Source organism: Rhinatrema bivittatum, unplaced genomic scaffold (assembly GCF_901001135.1).
Source record: "Rhinatrema bivittatum unplaced genomic scaffold, aRhiBiv1.1, whole genome shotgun sequence".
In the NCBI taxonomy this organism is placed as follows: Eukaryota; Metazoa; Chordata; class Amphibia; order Gymnophiona; family Rhinatrematidae; genus Rhinatrema; species Rhinatrema bivittatum.
Window position 1 is genome coordinate 85632 of NW_021820757.1, and position 25080 is coordinate 110711.

Consider the following 25080-nt stretch of genomic DNA (forward strand, 5'->3'; position numbering starts at 1 on the left):
TCCAGGTGGATTTTCTCAGTCTCCAACGGCTAGATCCTGGAGAGTGGGAATTTTCCGAAGAGGCGATGAACCTGGTGGTGCAACGTTGGGGGACGCCTTGCATGGACCTGATGGTGACCCATCTAAACGTGAAAGCAGCTCTATTTTTCAGTCGCAGAAGGGAACACGGATCGGAAGGGGTGGACGCCCTGGTCCTCCCTTGGCCTCCTGGCATTTTCCTCTACGTGTTTCCTCCATGGCCACTAGTGGGAAAGGTGTTAAGGCGCATAGAATCCCACCAGGGTCCGGTCATACTTGTGGCTCCGGAATGGCCGAGAAGACCCTGGTTTGCAGACCTGATCAACCTCGCGATTGAGGGCCCTCTACGCCTGGGTCACCTGCCGAATCTACTGCGGCAAGGTCCAGTATTTTTCGATCAGGCAGCTCGGCTTATGAACGGCGGCAATTAAGAAAGGCAGGCTACTTGGAGGCAGTGATTTCCACTTTACTTCGAGCACATAAACCTTCTACTTCTATCGCCTACATTCGGGTTTGGAAAGTGTTTGATTCTTGGTGTAGCGGCAAGAGGGTTTCCCCACGGAAGACCTCAGTCGTTCATATCCTTGCTTTGCTGCAGGAGGGTTTAAAGAAAGGTTTGGCGTACAGTTCGCTCCGGGTCCAAGAATCAGCATTAGGATGCTTGAGAGGTAGGGTCGATTGTTCTACTATAGCGAGCCATCTGGATGTAATCTGTTTTTTGAAGGGGGCCAAACAGCTGAGACCGCCACTGCACGCGGTTTGTCCCTCGTGGAGTTTGAATTTGGTTCTCCGTGGTCTTTGCGGTTCTCCCTTTGAGCCTCTCAAGCAGGCCACCTTGAAGGATCTGACACTCAAAATGGTGTTTCTCGTGGCTATCTGTTCGGCCAGACGAATCTCCGAACTTCAGGCATTGTCATGCAGAGAACCATTCTTACGGATTTCTGACTCAGGGGTTTCGCTTCAGACTGTGCCCTCCTTTTTGCCTAAAGCTTTTCACATCAGATGGTGGAGTTGCCGGCCTTTCCAGGAGTGGATAAAATTTCGCCTCAGTACCGCGATCTGCGGCGGTTGGATGTTCGTCGTAATCTCTTGCAGTACTTGGAGGTAACAAATCCATTCCATATTTCTGACCATTTGTTTGTCTTATGGAGTGGTCCAAAGAAGGGGTCTAAGGCTTCTAAGACTACCATTGCACACTGGTTGAAGGAGGCTATTGCCTCGGCTTACATATATGTCACAGAAAACAGGTACCAATCTGTCTTAAAGCGCATTCTATCAGGTCGCAAGCGGCTTCCTGGGCTGAAAGCCAATGCGTGTCTCCTCAAGAGATTTGCATGGCAGCTACATGGAAATCCTTGCACACGTTTGCTAGGCATTACCATTTGGACGTCAGGGACCCACACGTGGATACCTTTGGTGACAGTGTACTTCGCGCGGGACTCTCTGGGTCCCACCCCTCTTAGGGCAGCTTGGGTACATCCCAGCAGTCTGGACTGATCCTGGTACATACAGGGAAAGGAAAATTGGTTCTTACCTGATAATTTCCATTCTTGTAGTACCAAGGATCAGTCCAGACGCCCGCCCATGAGTATGCGAGAGTCCGCTCAGCTAATTGTATTTCCATTTTGCAGAGTTTTTCCACAGTATGAGGTGCTGATTCTTCACCATGATTGTTTCTGGCACGGGTTTGTTTTTTCCCTTTTCAGGTTTCTCTTTTTTGTCAAAGTTACAGTTTGGATTGATCTAGTCAATGGTTATTGAAATTTACATCATTCTGCTTGGATATTCATTATACTGGGGGATTGCAGGTGGCACACCTGGATATATATAGTGGGTGTCTCTTTGGTTTGTTTCTCTGACTCCATCTGCTGGAAGGGAGGCATAACCCAGCAGTCTGGACTGATCCTTGGTACTATAGGAACGAAAATTAGCAGGTAAGAACCAATTGTCCTGTCCCGCCGGGCATCGATGGCCTCCCAGGAAACTATGCCAGCTAGGTTGATAACTCACCGATTAGCACATTGAACCATTCCAGCAGTAGTTCCAGAATGGAGAGCGTGGGCTTCGGCACCGTTGGTGCCACAGGCACAACACCCTGTAGCACTCATTCCACTGTCAGCTGGATTCTCCACTCCAGCTCCTCCTCAAAAGTTGCCAATACCAACAGTGACTGGGAGGCAGGAGAGGTGGCTAGATCTTCCTCGGATCCCCGAGGTGGATCGGCAACTGGCACCAGGACCGGTGGAGACTGTCGTTGACCCCCTGCATAGATGGAGGACTGGCACTCCTCCTTGCAGTCTCACTTTGGGGGCATCACGCCATGAGCTGGTGCCTCCCTGAGCCTGGCACCATGCATCGAATTTGCCAAAACTTCAACTTCCCTTGGTGCTCAGCCTGGACTTTCGACGCCCTCGACCTGGAAGAGACAGACAAGGCCAGTCCCAGACACCCCTGTCCGCCGGCAACATCGACAGAACCGATGGCCCTGCCGATGTTGATGGCGCAGTGTCCATTAGTGCAGATACCACCAATGCAGACGTCGATGGCTCAGAATTTCTCGACCCAAAGATTTTTTCCATCTTGTTGCGTTGAACACTATGTCCCTTGGGGGCCATATGGGTGCACAAGCAGCAACCCCGGATGTCATGCAATGCCCCCAGGCAGAGGGCACATACCTCGTGAGGGTCCGTAATGGACATTATCCTCGGGCACTGGGGGCAACGACAAAAACCAGACAAGGCCATGATGAACGAAAAAAATGGGGATAAATGAGAGCGATGACGGTGGGCAGTCAAAGCCAGTGGGCACTGAGACACCGCTGCCACAGGGGAAACGGAGCAAAAATAAACTTACCAAAAAGCTTGACTAAGGAACCTGCAGGGAGGTACCAAGAGGGACTTGGCATCGATGGAAAAGTGAAAAAACCCAAAATTAACCAGTGAAAAAAGTTTTCAGAGGTAGCTTCCAAAGGAAAAGCCATGAGCTCACAAAACTGCGAGGTGAAAGCTCCGCAGAAAAAAAGACCGAAGAGGGACCCCACATGGCTGCATGGTATAGGTCATGCTGGGCATGCTCAGTGTGCCTAGTCAAAGTTCCAGAAACTTTGACATAAGTTTTCCATGCTGGCCTTTATCCAATGATGTCACCCATGTGTGTGGACTATCATCCTGCTTGCCCTAGGAGAATGCCTCTTTTTATTGCAGCTAAAAGTATACATGCTGTAAGAGTACACAAGTACTTTTAGGAGGCTGAAAATCCACGCAGATGAATTCAGCCATTCTGCCCAAGTAAGGTCATATTTTACTCATGTAGATCACAACAGTAAAAAAAAAAAAAAAAAAAAAGTTGTTTTATAAGCACAGTTTCAGTTTTCACACTGGCATTTAAAGAAGCTCTTCAACCCAGCAGACTCAAAATGCATTAATTGGGAGAGCAATTGGCCATCTGAAAACTGTCCATCCTTTCCCTGGGTAAAATTACACACTGGGATCAACAATGAACACACTTTTATCCATGGGACAAGTAGGAGGGCTCAGAAGTGGGGTTAGGTCATGGGAGGCAACAGTGCATGCAGTTTTATGGTTTTCAAAACCATGTATGTTTTGCAGGTAAAAAGTATGTGTAGAAAAAAGCAGATTAAAATCTCTGCTGGTACTTTTCTCTAGGCAATTTTCAAAGGGAAAGTACCTGTGTACTTTTTCTTTGCACCACTCACAGACACTTAAAACCTGCTCCCTTAAAATACTATCTGAGGATGTTGCCCTCAAATAATGTGTTATATACTATCAGAGGGAGAAAGCAGCTTTTAAATTAAGAAGGATTTTCTCCAAGATTTAGGGCTTGGGACATCTGACATTTTTTCTCTCTTGGTTTTGTAGTTCCTCTTTTCTCCTTCTAGCTCAGTCGGAACCAGGGCTGAGAGTCTGGCACCATAAGTCTTCATCTGCAGCCACCCAAGGATTTTCCCACTTTAAATAAACCCTCCCATTTCCATTGTGGCAACAGTCCTGAGGCTAGGAGTCATGTACCAGGACTTCTTCTGGAATCCTGTATAATGACTCTAAATCCAGCCACAAGATGTCACATTCAACAATGACCATGATTCCCTCCCCCTAGGGCATTGAACATTGCCTCCACATCCCTAGCCCTGAGGATCTTCAGCAGGCACAGCACTTGCCACACAGACATTTTTCTTCTGAAGGAACTCAAGACCCCTGTGAAACCAGTCTGGGTCATGCGTGCTTTTCTCCCAGCACACTCATACTTTATCCTACATCTAAAGAAGAAAATCAACTGTTTTTTTCTTCTAAGGATATATGATGTTCTGTTTCAGCTCTGTACATCTTTGGATAGCATTTTAGCTTGGTTGAGTTTTTATAAGGACCTTCATTTTCAGTTTTAAATTTACTTTGCCTGGGGATTTCCATGTAAGAACAAAAAGAAATCAGTGGAAAACTGAATTTCCACTGGTTTTGTTCCTGTGTGTTATTAAAGTTATTTTTTCACGGACGTTACTTTTTTGAGTTGATTAGGTTAAACTACCTTTTTTTTTATTTTTTAAATTGAAGATTGGATATTTGAGGACATAACATAAATGAAAATCAAAACAAATCTATAAAGTAGATTTTACTACCTTGGATAAGCTTCCCAGTGAATTCCATGCATCCCATTTGGCCTTGTTGACAAAGTCCAGCATACCAGGCTTGGGAACGTTGCAAGGACCCTGTGAAGCCTGCAAGGGGAGAGAGGTTTATACAGCATTACAAGATCCAATGTGTTATAGGTAGGATCAGCTCCCACTGCAAATACATAAAAGACAAATACCATAATACCAGGAAATCACTATAATTAATACTAATTATTAATACTAAACTATTATATTACACATGGGGAATCCCTAGCTATAGACTTCCCTGAACAAAAAGGGGGAAAATAATTACTAAAAAAAAGTGCAAACAGGCAAAAATTATGTTTTGATGGTAACAGGCCATTTTATTATTTAACATATAGGGCAGTCTACACCCAAAAATAATAGGTCATAGGAGGGATGAAGTTGGATTCCACACTACAAAGACTCTGCAGGACAGACTAGCCAAACCAGTCGAATGTATTGGAGAAATTATTTACCTGATAATTTCGTTTTCCTTAGTGTAGATAGATGGACTCAGGACCAGTGGGTTTATGCTCCCCTGCCAGCAGATGGAGATGGAGCAAGCTGACATCACAGTATACATAACCCTGCAGTGACCCCAGCCTGCCAGTATTCTCTTCAAAAGCAATTGTGGACAGACTAGCAAAAAAAACTTGATTAAAAACAAAACAACCAGAACTGTACTCAACCAACCATGAACACTGAACTCACATAAGATTCTAGGTACCTCAACCTAGGGACTGGATGAACACATCAGTAATCCCTTGGTACCCAGATCCCCACAGGACAACTATTGACATACTCATGCGGCAGCCAAGGGCAGGAAGTAAATCCATCTGTCTACACTAAGGAAAACGAAATTATCAGGAAAGTAATTTCTCCATTTCCTAGCATGTAGACAGATGGACTCAGGACCAGTGGGATGTACCAAAGCCACTCCCCAACAGAGTGGGAGGCTGCTCGCGGTCCAGTCAACACCGCACATGCAAAGGCTGCATCCATCCGGGCCTGCACATCCAGATGATAAAACCTGGAAAAAGTGTGTAAGGAGGACCACATTGCAGCTTAGCAGATATTGATGGGAGACAAGAAACTAATCTCCACCCATGACACTGCCTGAGCCCTAGTGGAATGAACCCTAACCTGAGTAGGCAACGGCTTTCTAGCATTCACATGCATGACCGTGACCACCTCCTTAATCCAACGAGCAATGGTAGCCCATGAAGCTGTAGCACCCTGCTTACAAACAGGTGATCCATCTTTCGAAAAGGCTCAGAGACCTCCAGATACTGCATGACAAGGCGCTTAACATCCAAGCAGTGCAAAAGGCGAAAATCCTCTGCATCCCTGACCTTATGCAGGGATGGCAAGGAGATGGACCGATTCAAATGAAAGTCCGAGACTACCTTGGGCAAGAAGGATGGATCAGTACACAGCTGTAACGCCCCTGGAGTCACCCAAAGGAACGGAGCCTGTCAAGACAAGGCTTGCAGCTCAGAAATATGATGTGCAGAACATATAGCCACCAGGAACACAGCCTTCAAAGTCAATAACCATAAGGAAAGGCCTCACAGTGTCAGAACACAGGGCCCGCCAAAAAAAGTCTAGCATCAAATTAAGACTCCATAAAGGAACCGGTAACCTCAAGAGAGGCCTAAGTTGCTCCACTCCCTTCAAAAAACAGGCCACATCAGGATGAGTCGATAAGGAAACACCATTCACCAGGCCTCTGAAATAGGCAAGAGCTGCAACCTGCACCTTCAAGGAATTATGGGCCAAGCCTTTATTCAATTCATCCTGCAAAAAATCCAGATTGAGAAGGATCTTAATAGATACAGGAGGAACACCCCGCTCCCCACACCAGGCTTCAAAAAACTCTCCAAACCCACACATAAGCCAAGGAAGTGGAAAACTTGCGAGCGCAATCACTGCAGAGGAATAACCATGCTTTAACAGGTGAGTCTTTTCAAGGGCTAAACCGAAGGACAGAATAGAGTCAGATCCTCATGAAGAACTGGTCCCTGCTGAAGCAGATCCATGTACAGTGGAAGATGAAGGGGGGCTCCACCAAGAGTTGATGCAAATCTGCATATAAAGGATGCCTGGGCCAGTCCAGCACCAAAAGTACTAGCCCCCTGTGGCCTTCGATCTTGCAAATTATCCTGCCCAGCAAGGGCCACGGAGGAAAGGCAAAGCAATCTGTCTTCTGGCCAGTCCTGTATGACAGCATCTATTCCCATGGACCACGGATCTCTCCTGCAACTGAAGAAGTGAGGAACCTTCGCATTTCGACAAGTCACCAGTAGGTCTAGGGATAGAAGGGCCCAGCGATTAAAATCAGCTGAAATGACTCAACTGACACCACCCACTCTGCTGGGTCCAGACTCTCCCTGCTGAGAAAGTCTGCACTTATATCTTTTCCTGCAATGTGAGAGGCCGAGATCATCTGCAGATGTCCTTCCGCCCATTCCATCAACTGGTCTATTTCCTGCGGCACATGCTGGCTCTTGGTTCCTCCCTGGCAATTGATTTAGGCCATTGTCGTCGCAATGTCTGACATCACGTGAACTGCTTGATTCTGCAGCCTGTGGCTGAACAGCAAGCATGCCAGCCATACCGCCTGGGCCTCAAGGTGTTTGATGTTCCAGCGGGACTCTTCGGCATTCCAGCTCCCCTGGGCCACTAACTCCAGACAGTGAGCCCTCCAACGAGGAGACTCGCATCTGTCGTGAGTACCAACTAGGCTAGAGAGGATAAAGGAACTCCCTTTCTCAGATGATCCTTCTGCAACCACCACTGTAGGCGGGAGCAGATTTTCATCGGCAAGTGGAGCCAAAACGCATAATCTGAAGATAGCGGGTTCCAACGCGATAGTAGAGAGTGCTGAACAGAAGACATATGCGCCTTTGCCCACAGCACCACTTCCAGAGTAGCTGCCACCAAGCTGACTACCTGTAGGTAGGACCACACTGTCGGGCATATGGTGTTCAACTGATGCAGTTGAGACATCAATCTCTGGATCCGAACTTCAAGTAGAAAAACTCTGTCCTGTGTCGAACTGGGCCCCCAGATACTCCAATGACTGGGATGACTGAAGATTGCTCTTGGTCAGGTTCACCACCCAACCAAGCTCCTGCAATAAGGAGATCACCTCGTGTGTCTCCAGGCAGCTCTCTTCCTGAGACTTGGCTTGAATCAACCAGTCATCCAAATAAGGGTGCATCAGGATTCCTTCTTTTTGTAAGGCCGCTGCTACCACCGCCATAATCTTGAAAAATGTTCTGGGAGTGGTGGCTAGACCAAAAGGCAGAGCCCGAAACTGATAATGTGCACCAACACCGCAAAGCATAGAAAACATTGGTGTTCCAATTGGATGGGAATATGAAGGTAAGCCTCTGATAGATTCAAGATGGTCAGATGGTCAGAAATTCCCCCAACTGTACCGCCATTATTACAGAGTGTAATGTTTCCATTCGAAAATGAGTTACCTTCAAGTGACGGTTGATCCTTGAGATCCAAGATGGGACGAAAGGAGCCCTCCTTCTTGGGCACAATAAAATAAATGGAATATTGCCCCATACTTTGAGACGTGGGAACCAAAACCACAGCCCACAGTCTGAGTAGCCTTTTAAGCGTGAACTCCACTGCCTGCTTCTTCTGCGGGGAGAGGCAAGGGGACCCCATGAACACGTCCCAAGGAATACTGCAAAAGTCCAATGCATTCCCTTGCGTATCACCTCCAGGACCCACTGGTCCGACGTGATCTCCAACTTGTTCCCAAACAAGAGCAAGCCTTTAAAGGGCATCTTGGTAAGATTGACTTTGGAAGCTGTGTCAGCTGACCAATTTCACAACCAGAGTTGACGCCTGGCCACTATCACTAAAGCCACTCCTCTGGCCGAGGTCCGGACCAAATCACAGCCTGTGTCTGCTAAAAGCAGGCTCCATAACTGCTCTGGAACTCCCTCCAGACTCATTTGTAGCCATAAAGTAGTTTAGTCAATCTGGGCCATAGATTGTAAGCCCTCTGGAAATAGGGAAATATCTAAAGTACCTGAATGTCTGAAGTGCCGAAAAGCAGAATATAACTCAAATAAATAAGGTACAAAGTGCCCTGAAACATTATGCACACGGGGATATCTGTCCACAGGTATAGCAATTCTTCTGGTCACGTTCTGGACCACGGCATCGGTAATACAGTTTGTGCCCATCGGTAAGGGACATAAATCTTTCCACAAATAACATTTTTAAAGCCTCTCACCAGTGATGACTTCTGGCCAGACATGAAAGGAAAAGAAGGCCAAGTTCCTTTGTTGCTTTTTTTTATTGAAAAGTGCAGTAGTGGGGATACAGAAGCAGTAAGGCAACCCAATAAGAAGACACTGAAATTATCGAATTTAAAAGATTTTAAGGATTTTGTTTTAGAAAAAATCATCAGGCGAGACTTAGTTCACATCCGTGCTGAGCTGGGACAAAAACTGACTGAGAAGGCTTACGAGGCAACTCCTGTACATGCTCAGTAGAGCTCAAAGCTCTACTAGCTTGGAGAGATAAGTCTGTTTGGTGCCACTAGATCACGTCACTCACATGTAAAGGCTAATTCAGTCTGCTATCAAATTTTAAATTGTAAAATTTTAAATTGTAAAATTGTAAAATTTTAAATTGTAAAGCAGCTCTCTGATAACTGCCTATGCTCAATGTGGGTAAACCTCCCCATGTTCCACAACATTTGGATGTTACATTGAGAGGAGGTATGCCCATGGGCATGTTTAGGTCAGGGGAGGAAAACTATGCAAATTGCACTTTCATATCTACGCAAGTACTCTCCAAGCAAATTTCCACCTGCAGAAAAAGGTATACACTTTGTACCCATGGCAGTTTTCAAAAAGAAGTTATAGGCTTGATTTTAAAACAGCATTTGAGTAAAATTGGGTTTTACTCACGCGGGTGGGCTTTGGAAAATTGCTATAATAAATGCCATTGAATTGTCCATAGGATTTACTCACGTAAGTGCACTTTGCTCGAGTAAATGGCTTTTGAAAATTGCTACAATAATAGTTACATTTACGTGCGTAACTTCTTTTCAAAATGACCCCCTATACGCATACTTTCACTTTGAGAACTGGTGCAAAGCCCATGGGTAAAAAGTGAGCACGGTCTTTGTCTCAATGTGGACAATTTGAAAATCTCCCTTACAATTTATCAAAAGTGACTTCATGAAACATGTCCAACATGGACCTCCAAAGCAGAAACAAGATACAGGCCTGATTCTAAATAATCTCTGAATTGCCCAGTAATACAAGATCACAGCTCAGAACTTAATATTTCACACTGAAGTGACTGCCTCCCAAGCTGAACTTCTTTGGAACTTTACAGTACCATTAGTAGACTGAGGTTGTTAGTTAGGCTGGTGGAGCTGAAAACGGGACCTTTGCTCCAGGCTCTGTTCAATAACAAACACCATTTTGATTTCAAAGTACCTGCTTAAACAAACCATAGAGCTTCAGCTTTACTTCATTTCCTGGGTCTTCCTTTAAGCTTTTCAACTGCTCCTTTGCTTTCTCAAACTCTTCCTGACTGACTTGCATGACAGAGCTGGTTGTGTGCAGCTGAAGGGCAGGAAAACACAGAGCTTGTACCACTCTACAGAGGTAAACAAAATTTAAAAAGCTAAATTAAAACACAGTCTGTGTATGAAGAGCAGACTAGAAAATACTGGATAACAATCTGTCAGGATATTTTTCCCCCAGGTTAATATTTAATGACTGAATAGTCAAAGTCTCAAAGTTTGCCATGGCCCATTACAGGGAGGAATAGTTCAGGGACACTTCTCACATCAGAGGAGGAAATTAAAAGGATAACAATGTAAATACAAACACAAGCAAAGAAAACCAGCATGGTTTAAAAAAAACAAAAAAGACCACTGATAAGAGAGCAAGAAGATTAGCATTCAGAAGGTATAAGGCATCCCAGAAGGAGGAGAAAAGGGAAACTATCTGGAAAGGCTGAGAAAACTAGGGAGGGTAGCCAGAAAATAAAAAAACAGAGGGAAAATTGCTTTAGAGATTTACCTAAGTGACAAGACTTATTTAAATACATTATTGAAGAGCAAATGCAGTAATGAGACTGTAAGGCTGAATTGAAAAGGAGGAATGTGCAGAGAGTGAGAGGAAAAAGCTTACAGTAAGTACTGAAATACTTCTGTGCAATATTACTTGAAGGACAGGTTGAAAAGGAACCTCAGATTAATTTCAGGAGTACAAATGGATAAGTATACAAATAAATAATGGCTAAGAATAATTATATCATCAAAAATCAATTCAAGAGATTATAAAAGATGATATATACATAGGAAAATATTAATCTTTAATCTCAAAAATAATCTAAAAAAAAATACAAAATACCTCAAAGCTATTACAATACATAGAGGGGCAGATTTTATAAATGTACGCGCAGACGTACTGTTGTTTGTGCACCAGGCGCGAACAAAAGTACGCTGGATTTTATAAGATACGCGTGTAGCCGCGCGTATCTTATAAAATCTGGGGTCTGCGCGCATAAGGGGGTGCACATTTGTGCAACCTGCGCACGCCGAGCCCAGCGTGCACTGCCTGTTCCCTCCGAGGCCGCTCCGAAATCGGAGCGGCCTCGGAGGGAACTTTCCTTCCACTCCCTTCCCCTACCTAACCCACCCCCCAGCCCTATCTAAACCCCCCCCCACCTTTGTTGGCAGATTTACACCTGCGGAAAGCAGGTGTAAATCTGCGCACGCCAGTGGGCTGCTGGCGCGTCATCACCCGACCCCGGGGCTGGTCCGGAGGCCTCGACCATGCCCCCGGGCCCGCCCCCGAAAAACTACGGCACGCCCCCCGACAAGCCCCGGGACTTACGCATGCCGCCGAGCCTATGCAAAATAGGCTCGGCGTGCGCAGGGGGGGTTTGGGGTAGGGTATGCGCGTACCCCTTTGAAAATCTACCCGAGAGCGAATACACTGACCAGACAAAACTACACAAAACATAAAAATAACAAAAAATATAAAAGTCCACAAGAGGCAAACTCCAAATGTCAATACAAACACACACAAAATATCACAGTAACTGAAGTTCCACAAGCCACAAAAATAGAAATCTATATGGTCAAGAACTACTATTGCAATATATAGACCTCTGACCTATGCAATATCAATAACGTTAGTATCAGCCATCTGAATTTTTGCTGAGTTTTCTACTTGTAGAGCTTTTCTTTGGGAGATTGGAGGTCTGGAAAAAATCTACTATTTGCCCTTGATTTGATATCCCCTGAGGAAGATCTGTGGAGCAATGAGGGACTGAGGGCTGCTTTGGGTTTGTGTTTTCCATAATAGTTCTAGACCACATGAGTTTTCTATTTTCGTGGCTTGTGGAACTTCCAATTCCTATGATATTTTGCTCTATGTATTTTAATAGCTTTGCGAGGTCTTTATTTGATTTTATGTGATTAAAGATTGATATTTTCATATTTATATATTATCCTTTATCATCTGTTGAGGAGTACAAATGGTACAGCAATAGACCTCTATTTTATTTATAGAAGTGACAACCAAAAAGGAACTATCAAAATTGAAAGTGAACAAAACAATGGGGACAGACTGAATACATCAGTAGATATTAAAGGGTACTTAGAGATATGATGGCAACTGTACAGAAAATTCATAAGAGCATAAGGAATATCATGCTGGGTCAGATCAAGGTCCATCAAGCCCACCACCCTATCTGTCTCCAACTAGGACCAGTCTGGGTCACAAGTACCCAGCAGATCCCAAAAAAACATCTATTTCCTGTTACTCACTTCCAGGTTTAGCAATAGCTTTCTTTAGTCTACCTGGTTAATGTTTTATGGACTTTTTCTCCGGGCGCTTGTCTAAATCTCTTTTAAACTCCACTATGCTAGTCGCCTTGACCACATCGTCTAGCAACAGAGTCCACAGATTAAATGTGCACCGAGTAAGAATGTACTCTTGTGTTATATCTGTTGATTGTTAGCTTCATGGAGTGTCCCCATGTTTTAGTATTATTTGAAAGGGTAAATAGCTATCCTTTATTGAGCTGTTCCACCCCACTCATGATTTTATACATTTCTATTAAGTCTCCTTTCACACTCACTTTTCCAAGCTTTAGTGCCCCAACCAGTATAGCTTCTTAGCAAAGGGGAGCCATTCCATTCATCATTTCTGATGCCATCCTCTGCACCTTTTCTAGTTCCGACAACCAAAACTGCACACAATACTCAAGGTGTGGTTGCACCATGGATAATAATTAAGAGGCAATACGATATTCTCCATTCCTTTTTTGGATCATTCAAGAAAGCAAACCGGTAGCCGATCCAAGGTGGCTAACAGCAAAGAAACACGTAGATGGATCGGTGTAAAACAAAGTTTTATTGAAGCTTGCCCGACTCTGGCCGAGTTTCGCTCAAAGAGCTGCCTCAGGGGCTTACAAGCCGCTCAATTTGGCTTGAATCAATCATCGCTGAGTTAGCGATTACCGAAATCAAAGAGGATGGCACAGCAAATTCCTCTAAAATACTGTTCAAATGAGGTCCCAAAGAACGCTCAGCACGGATAATCTTGCGATTATCGCTAACTCAGCGATGATTCAAGCCAAACTGAGCGGCTTGTAAGCCCCTGAGGCAGCTCTTTGAGCGAAACTCGGCCAGAGTCGGGCAAGCTTCAATAAAACCTTGTTTTACATCGATCCATCTACGTATTTCTTTTTTGGATCATTCCTAACATTCTATTCACTTCAGGGTAGATTTTAAAAAAAATCTGGGGTGGCACATGCAAAGGGGGTTAGAATTAAGCAAATGTAAGGGAGGAAGTGACGTCACTTCCCATGCTGGACGCTTGAGAACGGAGCTCCTCACCCGACGGTGTTTTTCGGTGCAGCTTTTGCGTTATTCGCGGCGCTTTTTCTCACCACTGGGCACATTCGGAAGCGGAATACGAGGGCTACATGGCGGCGAAAAAATCTTCCCCTGATCTCCAACAATTTTCCTATACTAAGCTTGGAGAAGCGGCGGGGGCTGAGGCGCCCAAAATGGCGGCGGACACGGGGCAGCGGCAGTCGGAGGAGCTGGCGTGCACCCTGCCCGATTTAAATGTGGACTCTTCGCTTCGCGCAGAAATGCGCTCCTGGTTCACGGAGCTTCGTGCCGACATCAAATCTTTCAAGCTGAACTTGCCCTTACCCTGCAGGAGATGAGGGAGGAGCATGCTACCATGGCACGCCAGCTGGCGGAGGCGGACACGCGTTTGGACGACCACGATGAGCGTTGGGCTGCACAGCAAAAAGATTTATCCGCCTTGCAGGCCCGACAGGCAGAGCTTGCTGACAAGCTTGAAGACATTGAAAATAGAAATCGACGCTGTAATTTGCGTTTTAAAGGGGTGCCAGAAGGTGAGGCTTACCAGGACTGTACTTCAATCATCCAGCGGATCTGCGCTATGATCCTGGGGGAGCAGGCTCCTGAAGGTGGAGAGCCCGCTTACAGTACTCAGATTGAGAGAGCCCACCGGTCGTTGGGGCCTAGGGTTGGCAATACCCCCAGAGACATCATTGTTTGCTTCCACTCATTCCAGTATAAGGATAAACTGGCTGTTGCGGCGCGCCGACAACGCATCTGGCGATGGGAAGACCACGATATTGCAGTGTATGCGGATCTGGCTGCCACCACCCTGCGGAAGCGCTTTGCGTTTAAGCCCATTACCACGGCCCTCACCGCGGCGAAAGTCCGGTACAGATGGCTCTTCCCATTTGGGATCTGGTTTCAGGTGGAGGGGAAGTCGTACAAGGCTCACACTTTTGAGGATGGCGTACAGGCGGCGAAGGAGGTGGGCTTGACTGTGGAGGTACCCACTTCGGGTCTCAAGGCTCCTAAGAGTCGACGCACGGAACCACCCAGATGGCAGCGGGTTCCTAAGGGGGGCAAACGCTTAAGAAGAAACCCCAGTGATGTTCGGGTGGAAAACGTACCACCATGACTTTTGTGACTATATATCTAACCTTTTCTTTTTCAGGCGGCCCTGCTATGGGCATGGCTCCTAGTGGACATATCTGCGTTATTACTATGTTGGTTACAGTTTTACACGCAGTGGTTCTTACCTGTTTGGGTTTCATATTTTAGCATTCTTATCTCTGATTCTGCTATTTAGCCGCGAACGCAATAGTATTTTACGCTATTTAGGGTGGGGGGGGGCGTCCTTCTCGCTTCAGGATGGGTACTTCCTCCAGTAGCTGCTGGGAACGATTATATCCTTCCCAGGTGATTCAGAGGGGGTGGGGGAGGGAGGGGGGGTTTCAATTTCTTCATAGGTATTTCGAGGGTTCCGACCTGGGGTTCAGTTGGTATACCATTTTCTATGTCTGCCTTGGATTCTTTTGCTCAGGGGGGGGGATGTCCCTGTCTGCTTACAGGGGCGGGTCCTCTACTTCTTTATCATGGCTACTCTTAAATTTGTTTCTCTGAATGTCAAGGGCCTAAATTCTGGGCGGAAGCGCAAGCTTCTCTTTCAGGAAATGGGTCGTCTACAGGCTGATGTGATCTATCTCCAGGAGACACACCTCAGAAAACGATATGAGACCTTATTAAAAAATGCCCAATATCCGCACCAATACTGGGCTGCAGCCACTAAAGATCATAAATATGCCGGGGTGGGGATCCTTCTCAAAAAGGATTTACAATATGAGCTACTGGCTACTCATGCCGACGCGCAGGGGCGTTATATACTTTTGAATATTAGAGTGGGGTCCGAGAAGTACTCCCTTGTTTCAATCTATGGCCCAACTTCTCATAAGGAAGTTTTCTACTCTCACCTGTATGATACTCTAGCCACTAAAGCAGAAGGGAGTGTAATCCTGGGTGGTGATTTTAATACGACCCTGAACCCGGTATTGGACAATTCAACGGGGCGTAGTGCTGACTCCCTTTCAGTTCGGAAAGCCTTGAAACGCCTTCAATCCCTGGTTTCTGGGATCGATATTTGGCGTTCTCGGTATCCCAAATCTAGGTGCTATTCATTTTACTCGCACCCTCATAGTAGCTACTCTCGCTTAGATATGTTCTTGGTGGATAGGTTGCGAGTGAATATGGTTCAGGCTGTGGATATTGAGCCGATCGTTTGGTCGGATCATTCTCCCATTTGGTTTACCCTACAAATCACGAATTATGATAAAGGACAACGGTTCTGGCGTTTGAATGACTCCTTATTAGAAGATGGTGAGTTCCAACGCCAGATTGCCAGGGATATTCAGGACTATATGCATACTAACGACACTGAGGGGATGGATCCAGGGATTCTCTGGGAGTGTCTGAAATGTGTTCTGCGGGGCTCGTTTATTTCCCGAGCCACTTTTGTTAAAAAAACGAACTGAGGGGGAGCGGCAGGGGTTGTTATTGCATCTTGCAGGTTTAGAGCACTCCCACATGGGCGACCCCACGAATCTTCAGATTTTACAGGCAATCCAAGAGACCAAAGATCAGATAGCGCAATTGGATTCAGCTAGGATTGCTCACCAGTTAACCTTGGCGAGACAGCGGTTCTTCGAGGGGGGGAATAAAGCGGGGAAGTATTTAGCCCAAACGCTGAAACGTAAACAAGCCCAAGCTACTATTCAAAAAATTAAGGGAGCAGATGGAGTGTTGTTGACCGATAACTCCACGATTAGACAGCGATTCCTTCAATTCTATGCCCAATTGTACAGTATGGATGCTCAGGTCTCGGTTGAGACTATCTCTCAGTATTTAGCGGATGTCCCATTACCAGAGCTTACAGCTGTCCAACGGCAGTTTCTGGATAAAGAAATTACTTTGTTGGAAGTTACGGAAGCTATTAACACTCTAAAAGCGGATAAGTCTCCTGGGCTAGATGGTTTTACGCCTCGATTTTATAAGAAGTTTGCCACGATATTGGCACCCATTCTTCTTGTTTTTTTTAACTCTCTGAGAGGGGGTTCTGCTTTATCTCCCCAGACCAATACGGCCGGGATCACCATATTATTGAAGCCGGGGAGAGATCCCTCCCTTTGTGGTTCGTACCGGCCTATTTCTCTACTTAATATCGATGTAAAGCTCTTGGCAAAAATTTTGGCTACCCGGTTAAATTGCTTCATTTCGCAGCTTGTCCATACGGACCAATCAGGGTTTATCCCGGGCCGGACAACTGCGGTTAATGTGCACAAGATTTTTGACAGCATTTGGTTTGCAAAGCGCTATCGGGTCCCCACTATAGCTCTTTCCCTAGATGCCGAAAAGGCGTTTGATATGGTTCATTGGCCATATCTGTTTTGCACTTTGGAAAGCATGGGCTTTGGTGCCTCTTTCCTACACTGGTTAAAGCAATTATATAATGGCCCCCAGGCTTGTTTAAAGATCAATGGTGGTTACTCTCCCACTTTTACAGTTGGTAGAGGAACCAGGCAGGGCTGCCCGCTCTCTCCATTGCTTTTTGCTTTGTTTTTAGAGCCCTTTGCCATTAAAATTAGGGGGCAGGAGAATATACAAGGGCTCACGATGGGCAGGATTTCGTCTAAGCTATCCCTTTATGCTGACGATATTTTACTTACCCTCACCAAGCCCGAACTCTCACTCACTCAGTTGATGTCGGAGATGGAGGCCTTTAGCAGGGTCTCGGGTTTCCGGGTTAACTGGGAGAAATCGGAGATATTGAACATCAATCTCACCCCCCAGAGTGTAGCACATTTGAAGGGCTTGTTTCCCTTTCGCTGGGCCTCGTCCCATATCAAATATTTGGGTGTGCAGTTGAGTGCGTCTCATGATCTTTTCACTCTAAACTATGGGCCCCTATGGAAAAAATTGGTTGGGGAAATGGAAGAGTGGAGCAGGTATCACATCTCCTGGATGGGAAGGATGGCGGTGTTTAAGATGTCCTTGTTACCAAAATTGTTGTATCTCTTTCAAACTCTTCCCATCCCTGTGCCTACCCCCCAACTTAAACTATGGCAACGGAAATGTATGAATTTCATATGGGCTGGGCGGAGGCCGCGGGTGGCCCGGAGTGTCCTGTTTCGGCCTAAGGCGCAGGGGGGGCTCGGTGTGCCGGAACTTGCCCGATATTATTGGGCAGCCCATTTCAAAAAAGTGGTTGATTGGCACAAGGGTAGGCACCCCAAACAATGGATACAAATTAATCAGGAGCTACTTGGGGATACTCCTTTGAGGTCTCTTATCTGGCAACCCAAGAGGACATGGATAGTGGACCCGGGGACTGCTTTATCTCCTTCTATTTTGGACACTCTGGCGATATGGCACCAGCATAGCGACCGACTTGTTGAGCGAAGAGAGTATCATGCTAGCTCCAGTCTATATGACCATAAGGACTTTCGTCCTGGACGGGATAATCCAGCCCTCCTTCTTTGGAAAAGGAAGGGAATTTCGGAATGGGGTCATTTATGGGGTTCGACTGGGATTAAATCCTTTCCCGATTTCCAACACCAATATCATCTACCCGCTTCAGACTACTTTCCCTATATGCAGCTTGCTCACTTTGCAAGAACTACTCAGTTGGGGTCATATTTGGCGCTTGGTCCCTCTTCTTTTGAAAAATTATGTAAGAAGGCTGACACCTCTAGTCAGCTGTTATCGGGACTCTACCGACTACTGGCGAGGGAGGTTAGGACTAAAGCGAGCTTCCAACTGGCATGGGAAAAGGACTTGGGTATGGATATCTCTCTTCCACAGTGGAAAACGATATTTCAGGGCCGCGGGAAGGGTTTTATAGCCACTTCCCTGATCGAAAATTCTTATAAGATTATGTATCGCTGGTACATGTATCCTCAACGGTTGCACAAATTTATGCCTCGGGTTCCTGACTGCTGTTGGAGGCGATGTGGGTCTGTGGGCTCTTTTATGCATATGTGGTGGGATTGTCCCCTTTTACAGATCTTATGGGTGGCTATCCGTCATTGGTTGGGGGAAATGTTGCCGGGCTTCCCAGTTTTCGGCCCCGCTCAGGCTTTCCTTGGGCTTAGGATTCAGGGTTTATCTGATGACCACAATCGATTGGCCCATTATGTCCTACTGGCCACACGCATGGCGATAGCTAGGGCGTGGAAGGATACCCGGACCCCAAATAAAGCAGAGATACAACAGCGAGTAGAAAAAATTTATTTGACTCAAATTACGGCTCTTCGACATAACACCAAGCCTAAATTTGACAAAACTTGGCAGTCATATACCAGATGGAAAGCCACTCAAACTACTGCTTCTTTCTGATACGCTCGGAGGTTGTTACTGTAGAGTGGTCTCTTATTTGGGTGGTTGCTTGTGATTTTCCTCTAATATATCAACTTCCTCTTTGAAGTACCTATGGAGATGGGGGGAGGGGGGGGGCTTAGGGAAGGAAAACACAGTGGGACTTGTACAGTACATATAGCTCCATTATGACACTAATTTTACAGGTGCATTCTGGTATTTTTTGTTCTGTTTTGCCTTCTGATACTGTTCTGGACTGTATCCGTGCTATTCTGTATGATGGTTTGTATACTTGCCACTGTTAATAAATCTTTAAATTACAAAAAAAAGAAATTGTAGATGTGAAATGATGTTATAAAATAAAGGATAACCAGGATAAAAAAAAAAAAAAAAAGAATTAAGCAAATGTAGAATGAAGCAAATTCACACAGTGATGAGATTAGGGCTCCCCCAGACTGCTTCAATTTAGGAGCGGACTGAGAGGGAACTTCCCTACCCCCTACTCTACCCTAACCTCCCTTCCCCACCCTCTAAAACCCTTTTTTTTAACCTTTTATTTCGCAAGTTACTTCAGGGCTCAACCTGAAGTAATTTGCGCATGCCGGCAGCCAACCGGCGCGTGAGGCTCCGGGACAGCGAGGAATGGTGCTCTCCCGGCCCGCCCCCACCCCTTGCAGGAAGGCCAGCACCTATGCGCGTAGCAGCCTTTAGGCGCGTGGCCGGGCCTTTCTGAAAATAGGCTCGGTGCGCGCAAGGCCCGGCCACTCGCGTAAAGACCGAATTTTACGCGTGTGTGTGGGGGGGGGGGGGGGGATTTAAAATCCGGCAGTTTATAACTGTTGCCACACGCTGAGCTGACGACTTCAATGAATTATTCTTTTCCTAGATGGTGACTCCTAATACTTATCCTAGCATTGTTAATTGTAATTATAAAATAATTGGTATTCCATTAATGACCTTTCTCCATTTGGAGAACTGACAATTTAGTCCTACCTTCTGTCTCCTTTTAAAACAGGTCCCAATCCACAGTAGGATACTACCATCTAACCCATGACTTTATAATTTCCTAAGCAGTCTCTCATGTGGAACTTTAGTCAAATGCCTTCTGAAATCTAAATACACTATATAAACTGACTCACCTTTTATCTACAAGTTTATTTACAACTTAAAAAAAATGGTAATGCAAGACTTCCTTTCGCTAAAATCATGTTGACTGTTACTCATTAATCCATCTCTATTTATATGGCCAGTGATTTTGTTTTTAAGAACAGCTTCTATTATTTTGCTTGGCTCCCCAGTTTATAGTTTCACAGATCACCCCAGGAGCCATTTTTAAAAATAGGTATTACTTTGGCCACACTTCAGTCTTCAAGTATTGTAGCTATTTTAAATGACAGGTTATGGATTACTAGCAACAGGTTTGCAATTTTATGTTTTGAGGTGGATGCCATCTAGTCCTAGTCATTCGTCACTCTTTAATTTGATCAATTACATCCTCCATTATCACAGAGATTTGTTTTAGTTACTTGGAATCATTGCCATCAAAGAATGTTTCAGATGTGGGTATTTCCAAACATGAATTAATATTCCCCTGACGAAGGGCAAAATAGTGGTTGACGTCAGGATAGGATTGCACTTTTGGGGATTCGGCATTTGAGATTGTTTACTTGTTTCTGCTGGGACATTATACTACTGGGAGTTCCCATTATTTTTTGCTTTAGAAAATATTTAAAAAATACAGTATCTATATACATTTGTGAAGATACAGGAACTAAATAACTGATGCTGTGGAGAGCTTCCCAAGATGGCGCCCTGAATGGTCACAGCGTCAAGAGCTCCCGATAAATTTCTTCAAATCTTTCCTACGATGCCCCATACAAAGCGTAAAGCTCGGGTGAGGGTCGGAGAAAGTTCCTCTACCCCTCTAGAGCCGTCGCAACCAAGGATTGGGAGCTTTTTTGCTGCTGTTTCTCCTCAAACGCCGGTGGAGAAGGTCGCTGGGGATCGAGCTCAGGAGCGTGAGCCAACGTCCCCGACCGAGATATCTTTAAGTCCCGGCTCACCAAAAAGGCCGGCACCACCATCGGGCCCTGGAGAAGAAAGTAGTCAGTGGGGTGACAAGGGCCCCACGGAGACGCTCCGAGGAGAGGCCGAGGCATCCCGACAGACCCAGGAGGTGGAAGGACTTACCACTCAGGAGCACGGAGACAAGGTACTACCCGGAGGTGTTGGGGGAAGTGCAGGACTTGTTCTCGAGGCAGGGATGAGATCTACGAGCCCGAGGAGTGGAGCTGGCATAACAACAAGTGGGGGCGAAGTGAGAATCCAGGTAGCCCCAACACAGTTAATTTTGCCAAAAGACCCTGAGATTTCATTAAATACAATTTGGAAAGCTCTCCAATCCTTAGAAAATGCGATTTTGGGCCTAACCAAAGAAGTTATAGAAACAAAACAACAAGTAAAGGAAAACGCAACTGAGATAAAAGTACAGAAAGACAGAATTGATAAACTGGAAGAAAAGGTTAAAACATTTGAGAATGTGAATTTGACTACAATGCAAAAAGAAATGGAAGTTGATAGAAGATTAGAGAAAGTAGAAAATGCGCTGAGAGCTCACAATTTGAGATTCCTGAACTTCCCAGTTCTTAAAAATATTTCTCCAGTTGAACTCTTTAAATTGTATGCCTCTCAAACATTAAAATTACCTGAAGAACTGAAACCTATGATATCGAAAGCATATTATCTTCCAGCAAGTGTAAGAGGGGACGTTGAACAACAAGAACCGCCAGAATTGTCCAATTTATTGGATTCATCTCAGATTTTGAATGTTACAACTCGTAGACCTTTGCTAGTAACGTTCACATTTCTAATGGATAAAAATAATATTTTTAAATATTATTTTAGAAATAGTCAAATGTTATTTTTTGGCCAAAAGGTCTGGTGTTACCAAGACCTTGTAAAGCAGACCCAAATGAGAAGAAAAACTTTCTTGGGTATGAGAGGAGAGGTAGAGCAGAAAGGAATTGTATTTAAGCTCCAATTTCCATGTAAATGCTGTTTAACATATCAGTCTCAACGTTATGTTTTTTTTGATCCAGTTCAGTTGAGGACATTCCTGGACTCACATTCTAGTCCCATGTAAGCTTGCTGTTTGGTGTATTGGTAAAGTGAGGAGTGCCGTTCAGGTCACCATTATTTTCCTGTATGTTATAATTATGTTTCTTTTTGACGCTCAATTGTAAGCTCTCCCTTATTTCTTATATTTTATCTAATGCATGGAATTGAATTATGTTTCCACTGTTGAATTAAGTAAAATTGGATGTATCTATAATCTGTGCATTAGGATATTCTAACACAAGTGGATGCTTGTAATAATTATAAAAATTCATAAATAAATAATTGAAAAAAAGAAAAAAAAATAACTGATGCTGTTGGAATCACAGGCTTTTATATTGCCAAACCCTATTTTGTCTGATATTCCATAAGAGTGTAATTTAGAGGCATTTTTCTGTATACTATTTTATTTCTTTAAATTGTGGATTGAACCACTCTCCTCTTCTTGGATGACATTCTAGAGCAAGGTTTCTCAACCCAGTCTTCTAGCCAGTCAGGTTTTCAGGATATCCACAATGAATATGCATGAGATAGATTTGCATACAATGGAGGCAGTGCCTGGAAATCTCTCTCATGTTTATTCATTGTGGATATTCTGGAAACCTGACTGGCTGTGCTCTGAAGAATTGGTTGAGACCCACTTTCTAGAGATTGTGGTTTGCCTTTAATTGGGATATATTTGCAAAATACACATTTTGTGAAAACTGTAATATACAGAAAAGGCTGACTGCGTCCTAATTATGTGTGTGCAATCTCCTTTCAATCCAGATATATATAAAAACTTAGATGAGGGGGGTTTTGTGCATTTTTGCATAGAAAGTTCTGTTTGCAAATTTCTTCACAGGTTTTTGGCTTTAACAGGAGTAAAATAACTATGCACAGAACATTTAAATTCAAAATGAATGAGATTCGGTGATACATGACCATGTAAAGCAGCCAATTATGAATTTTGCGATAATTGCTGCTTGAAAAGCAAGTTTGCTTACTGTAAATAGTGTACTCCATAGCCAGCAGGATATGTAGGTGATGTCATCCAGTAGCACCATATAGTCCCCCCTTTTTTAGCTCGTAGAACTTTTGCTGTATTTAGCATGTGTGGGATTTCCTGCATGGGTGTTGCCTAGTGCAGCGCTTCTCAACCGGTGTGTCGCGTGCTCCCTGTCTCTCCCGCTACTCTTCCTTCCCTGCTGCTGCTGCCACCGGGCTATCAGCACGTTCAAGCTCAGTGGGAACGGCAGCGGTGCAAGAAGCTGCAACACCTTTGGCTCAGGGTTGCCAGGTTTTCATGAAAGAACAAGCACTTTTTTCCAAAAAAACAAGCCCAAAAAACATGAAATTGAAACTTTATATTTTTATAGCATTTAACTCTTGAAATACTTTTGTAATGCACATAAAACAGCTGACTTTATTGTAATAAATTGTTGTAGCTCTCACACAGGCCGATACAGTATATTTGGACGTGCGTTTGATGCGCTAGCTTTATCCCTTATTCAGTAAGGGGTAATAGCGTGTCAAAAACACACATCCAACCTCCCCCCCCCCCCCCGAAACTAATAGCGCCCATAACATGCAAATGCATGTTGATGGGCCTATTAGTTATTTCCGCGCGATTCAGTAAGTAAAATGTGCAGCCAAACCGCACATTTTACTTTCAGAAATTAGCGCCTACCCAAAGGTAGGCGCTAATTTCTTCAGGCACCGGGACGGTACATAGAGTACACCCTCAGACTTAATATCCTGGCGATATCAAGTCGGAGGTCCCAAAAGTTAAAATAAAAAAAAAATTTAAATCTGCCCGCGGCTCAAAAACTGGACACTCAATTTTGCCGGCGTCCGGTTTCCGAACCCATGACTGTCAGCAGGTTTGAGAACCTACGCCAGCAAAATTGAGCGTCGGCTGTCAAACTCGCTGACAGCCGCCGCTCCTGTCAAAAAAGAGGCGCTAGGGACACGCTAGTGTCCCTAGCGCCTCTTTTTTCCACGGGCCCTAATTTGCATAGGCCACCCTCCTGAATCGCGCGCCCAGGAGAGTGGCCTGGGCACTCGCCCACTCTCCCACGACTTTTACTATATCAGCCTGTAACAGTTAACTAAAATAAGGTCTGACAATTAGTGATAACAGCCAGTTCTTCATTTTCTATATTGTCAGCATTGTCACGATACATATTTTCATTAAATTGCTTCAGCATATTTCTACCTGGCAAGAAGCTGGTACAGCAAATTCCCTCATGCTCATTCCCCTCTCCCCACCCCCCTCCAAGCACATCCCTGGCACACACTCATTCCCTTCTCCCACCCCCTTCAAACACGTCTTCAATTCCTCATGCACATTCCCTCCTCCAAGCACATCCCTGGCCCCACACACACTGATTCCCCCCTCTGAGCACATCTCTGGCCCCCACTCTTTCATTCCTCCCTCTCTACCCCCTCCGAGCACATCTCTGGCCCCACATTCTCATTCCCCCCTCCCAACACACTAATTCCTCCCTTCCTGATACCTGGCTGTAGCTGCACAGTCTGAAGATTTCTTTGCTGTCGCTTGCTGCTGCGCTGCAGTGCCCTGCTGCTGGCCTTCTGGTTCCAGGTCTGCCCATGTGTGATGCTGTGCATGCCGTGCTGGGCCTGCCCACAAAATGTGCTCCTGTGTGTGAGTCAAGGTTTTCACTGCAGCTGTGCTCTGATTGGCTTACTGCTGCAATATAGGGATAGGGTGCGCCTGCTATGGACAGGCTTCATCGCAGCAGCAGCCAATCACCGTCACATGATTCAGAGGCCAAGTCCCACCCAACAAGCCCAAAAAAACGCGACTGTAAGAAAAAATAGCCCAATTAAAAGCAACTCGCAAATCGGAAAAAAAAACCCCGCGAATGACTACAAAAAGAAGCCCAATCTCGTGGTAAATAAGCGAGGTTGGCAACACTGCTTTGGCTGGCCTTTTCTTCTTCCCGCGCCTGCCCCCGCCCCGTGACCTGGAACAGGAAGTGACACGTGGTGCGCGGGAAGGAGAAAGAGCCGTGCTGCATGGACAAGCAGCAGCGGCGGCAGCATC

The 25080-nt window shown here is 45.3% G+C and overlaps 1 protein-coding gene across 3 annotated transcripts in view; it reads right to left on the reverse strand.

Annotated features, from left to right (window-relative positions):
- Positions 1-25080, reverse strand: part of LOC115082086 (enoyl-CoA delta isomerase 2, mitochondrial-like) — a 175904-nt gene that overhangs the window by 84203 nt on the left and 66621 nt on the right. For all 3 annotated transcript variants that reach the window (XM_029586353.1, XM_029586351.1, XM_029586352.1), the window contains 2 exons: positions 10150-10312; positions 4652-4750 (listed from right to left, as the gene is read on the reverse strand). In XM_029586353.1, coding sequence (XP_029442213.1) covers positions 4652-4750; positions 10150-10257 — 207 coding nt within the window. In that variant the 5' untranslated portion in view covers positions 10258-10312. The remainder of the gene's footprint in view (positions 1-4651; positions 4751-10149; positions 10313-25080) is intronic.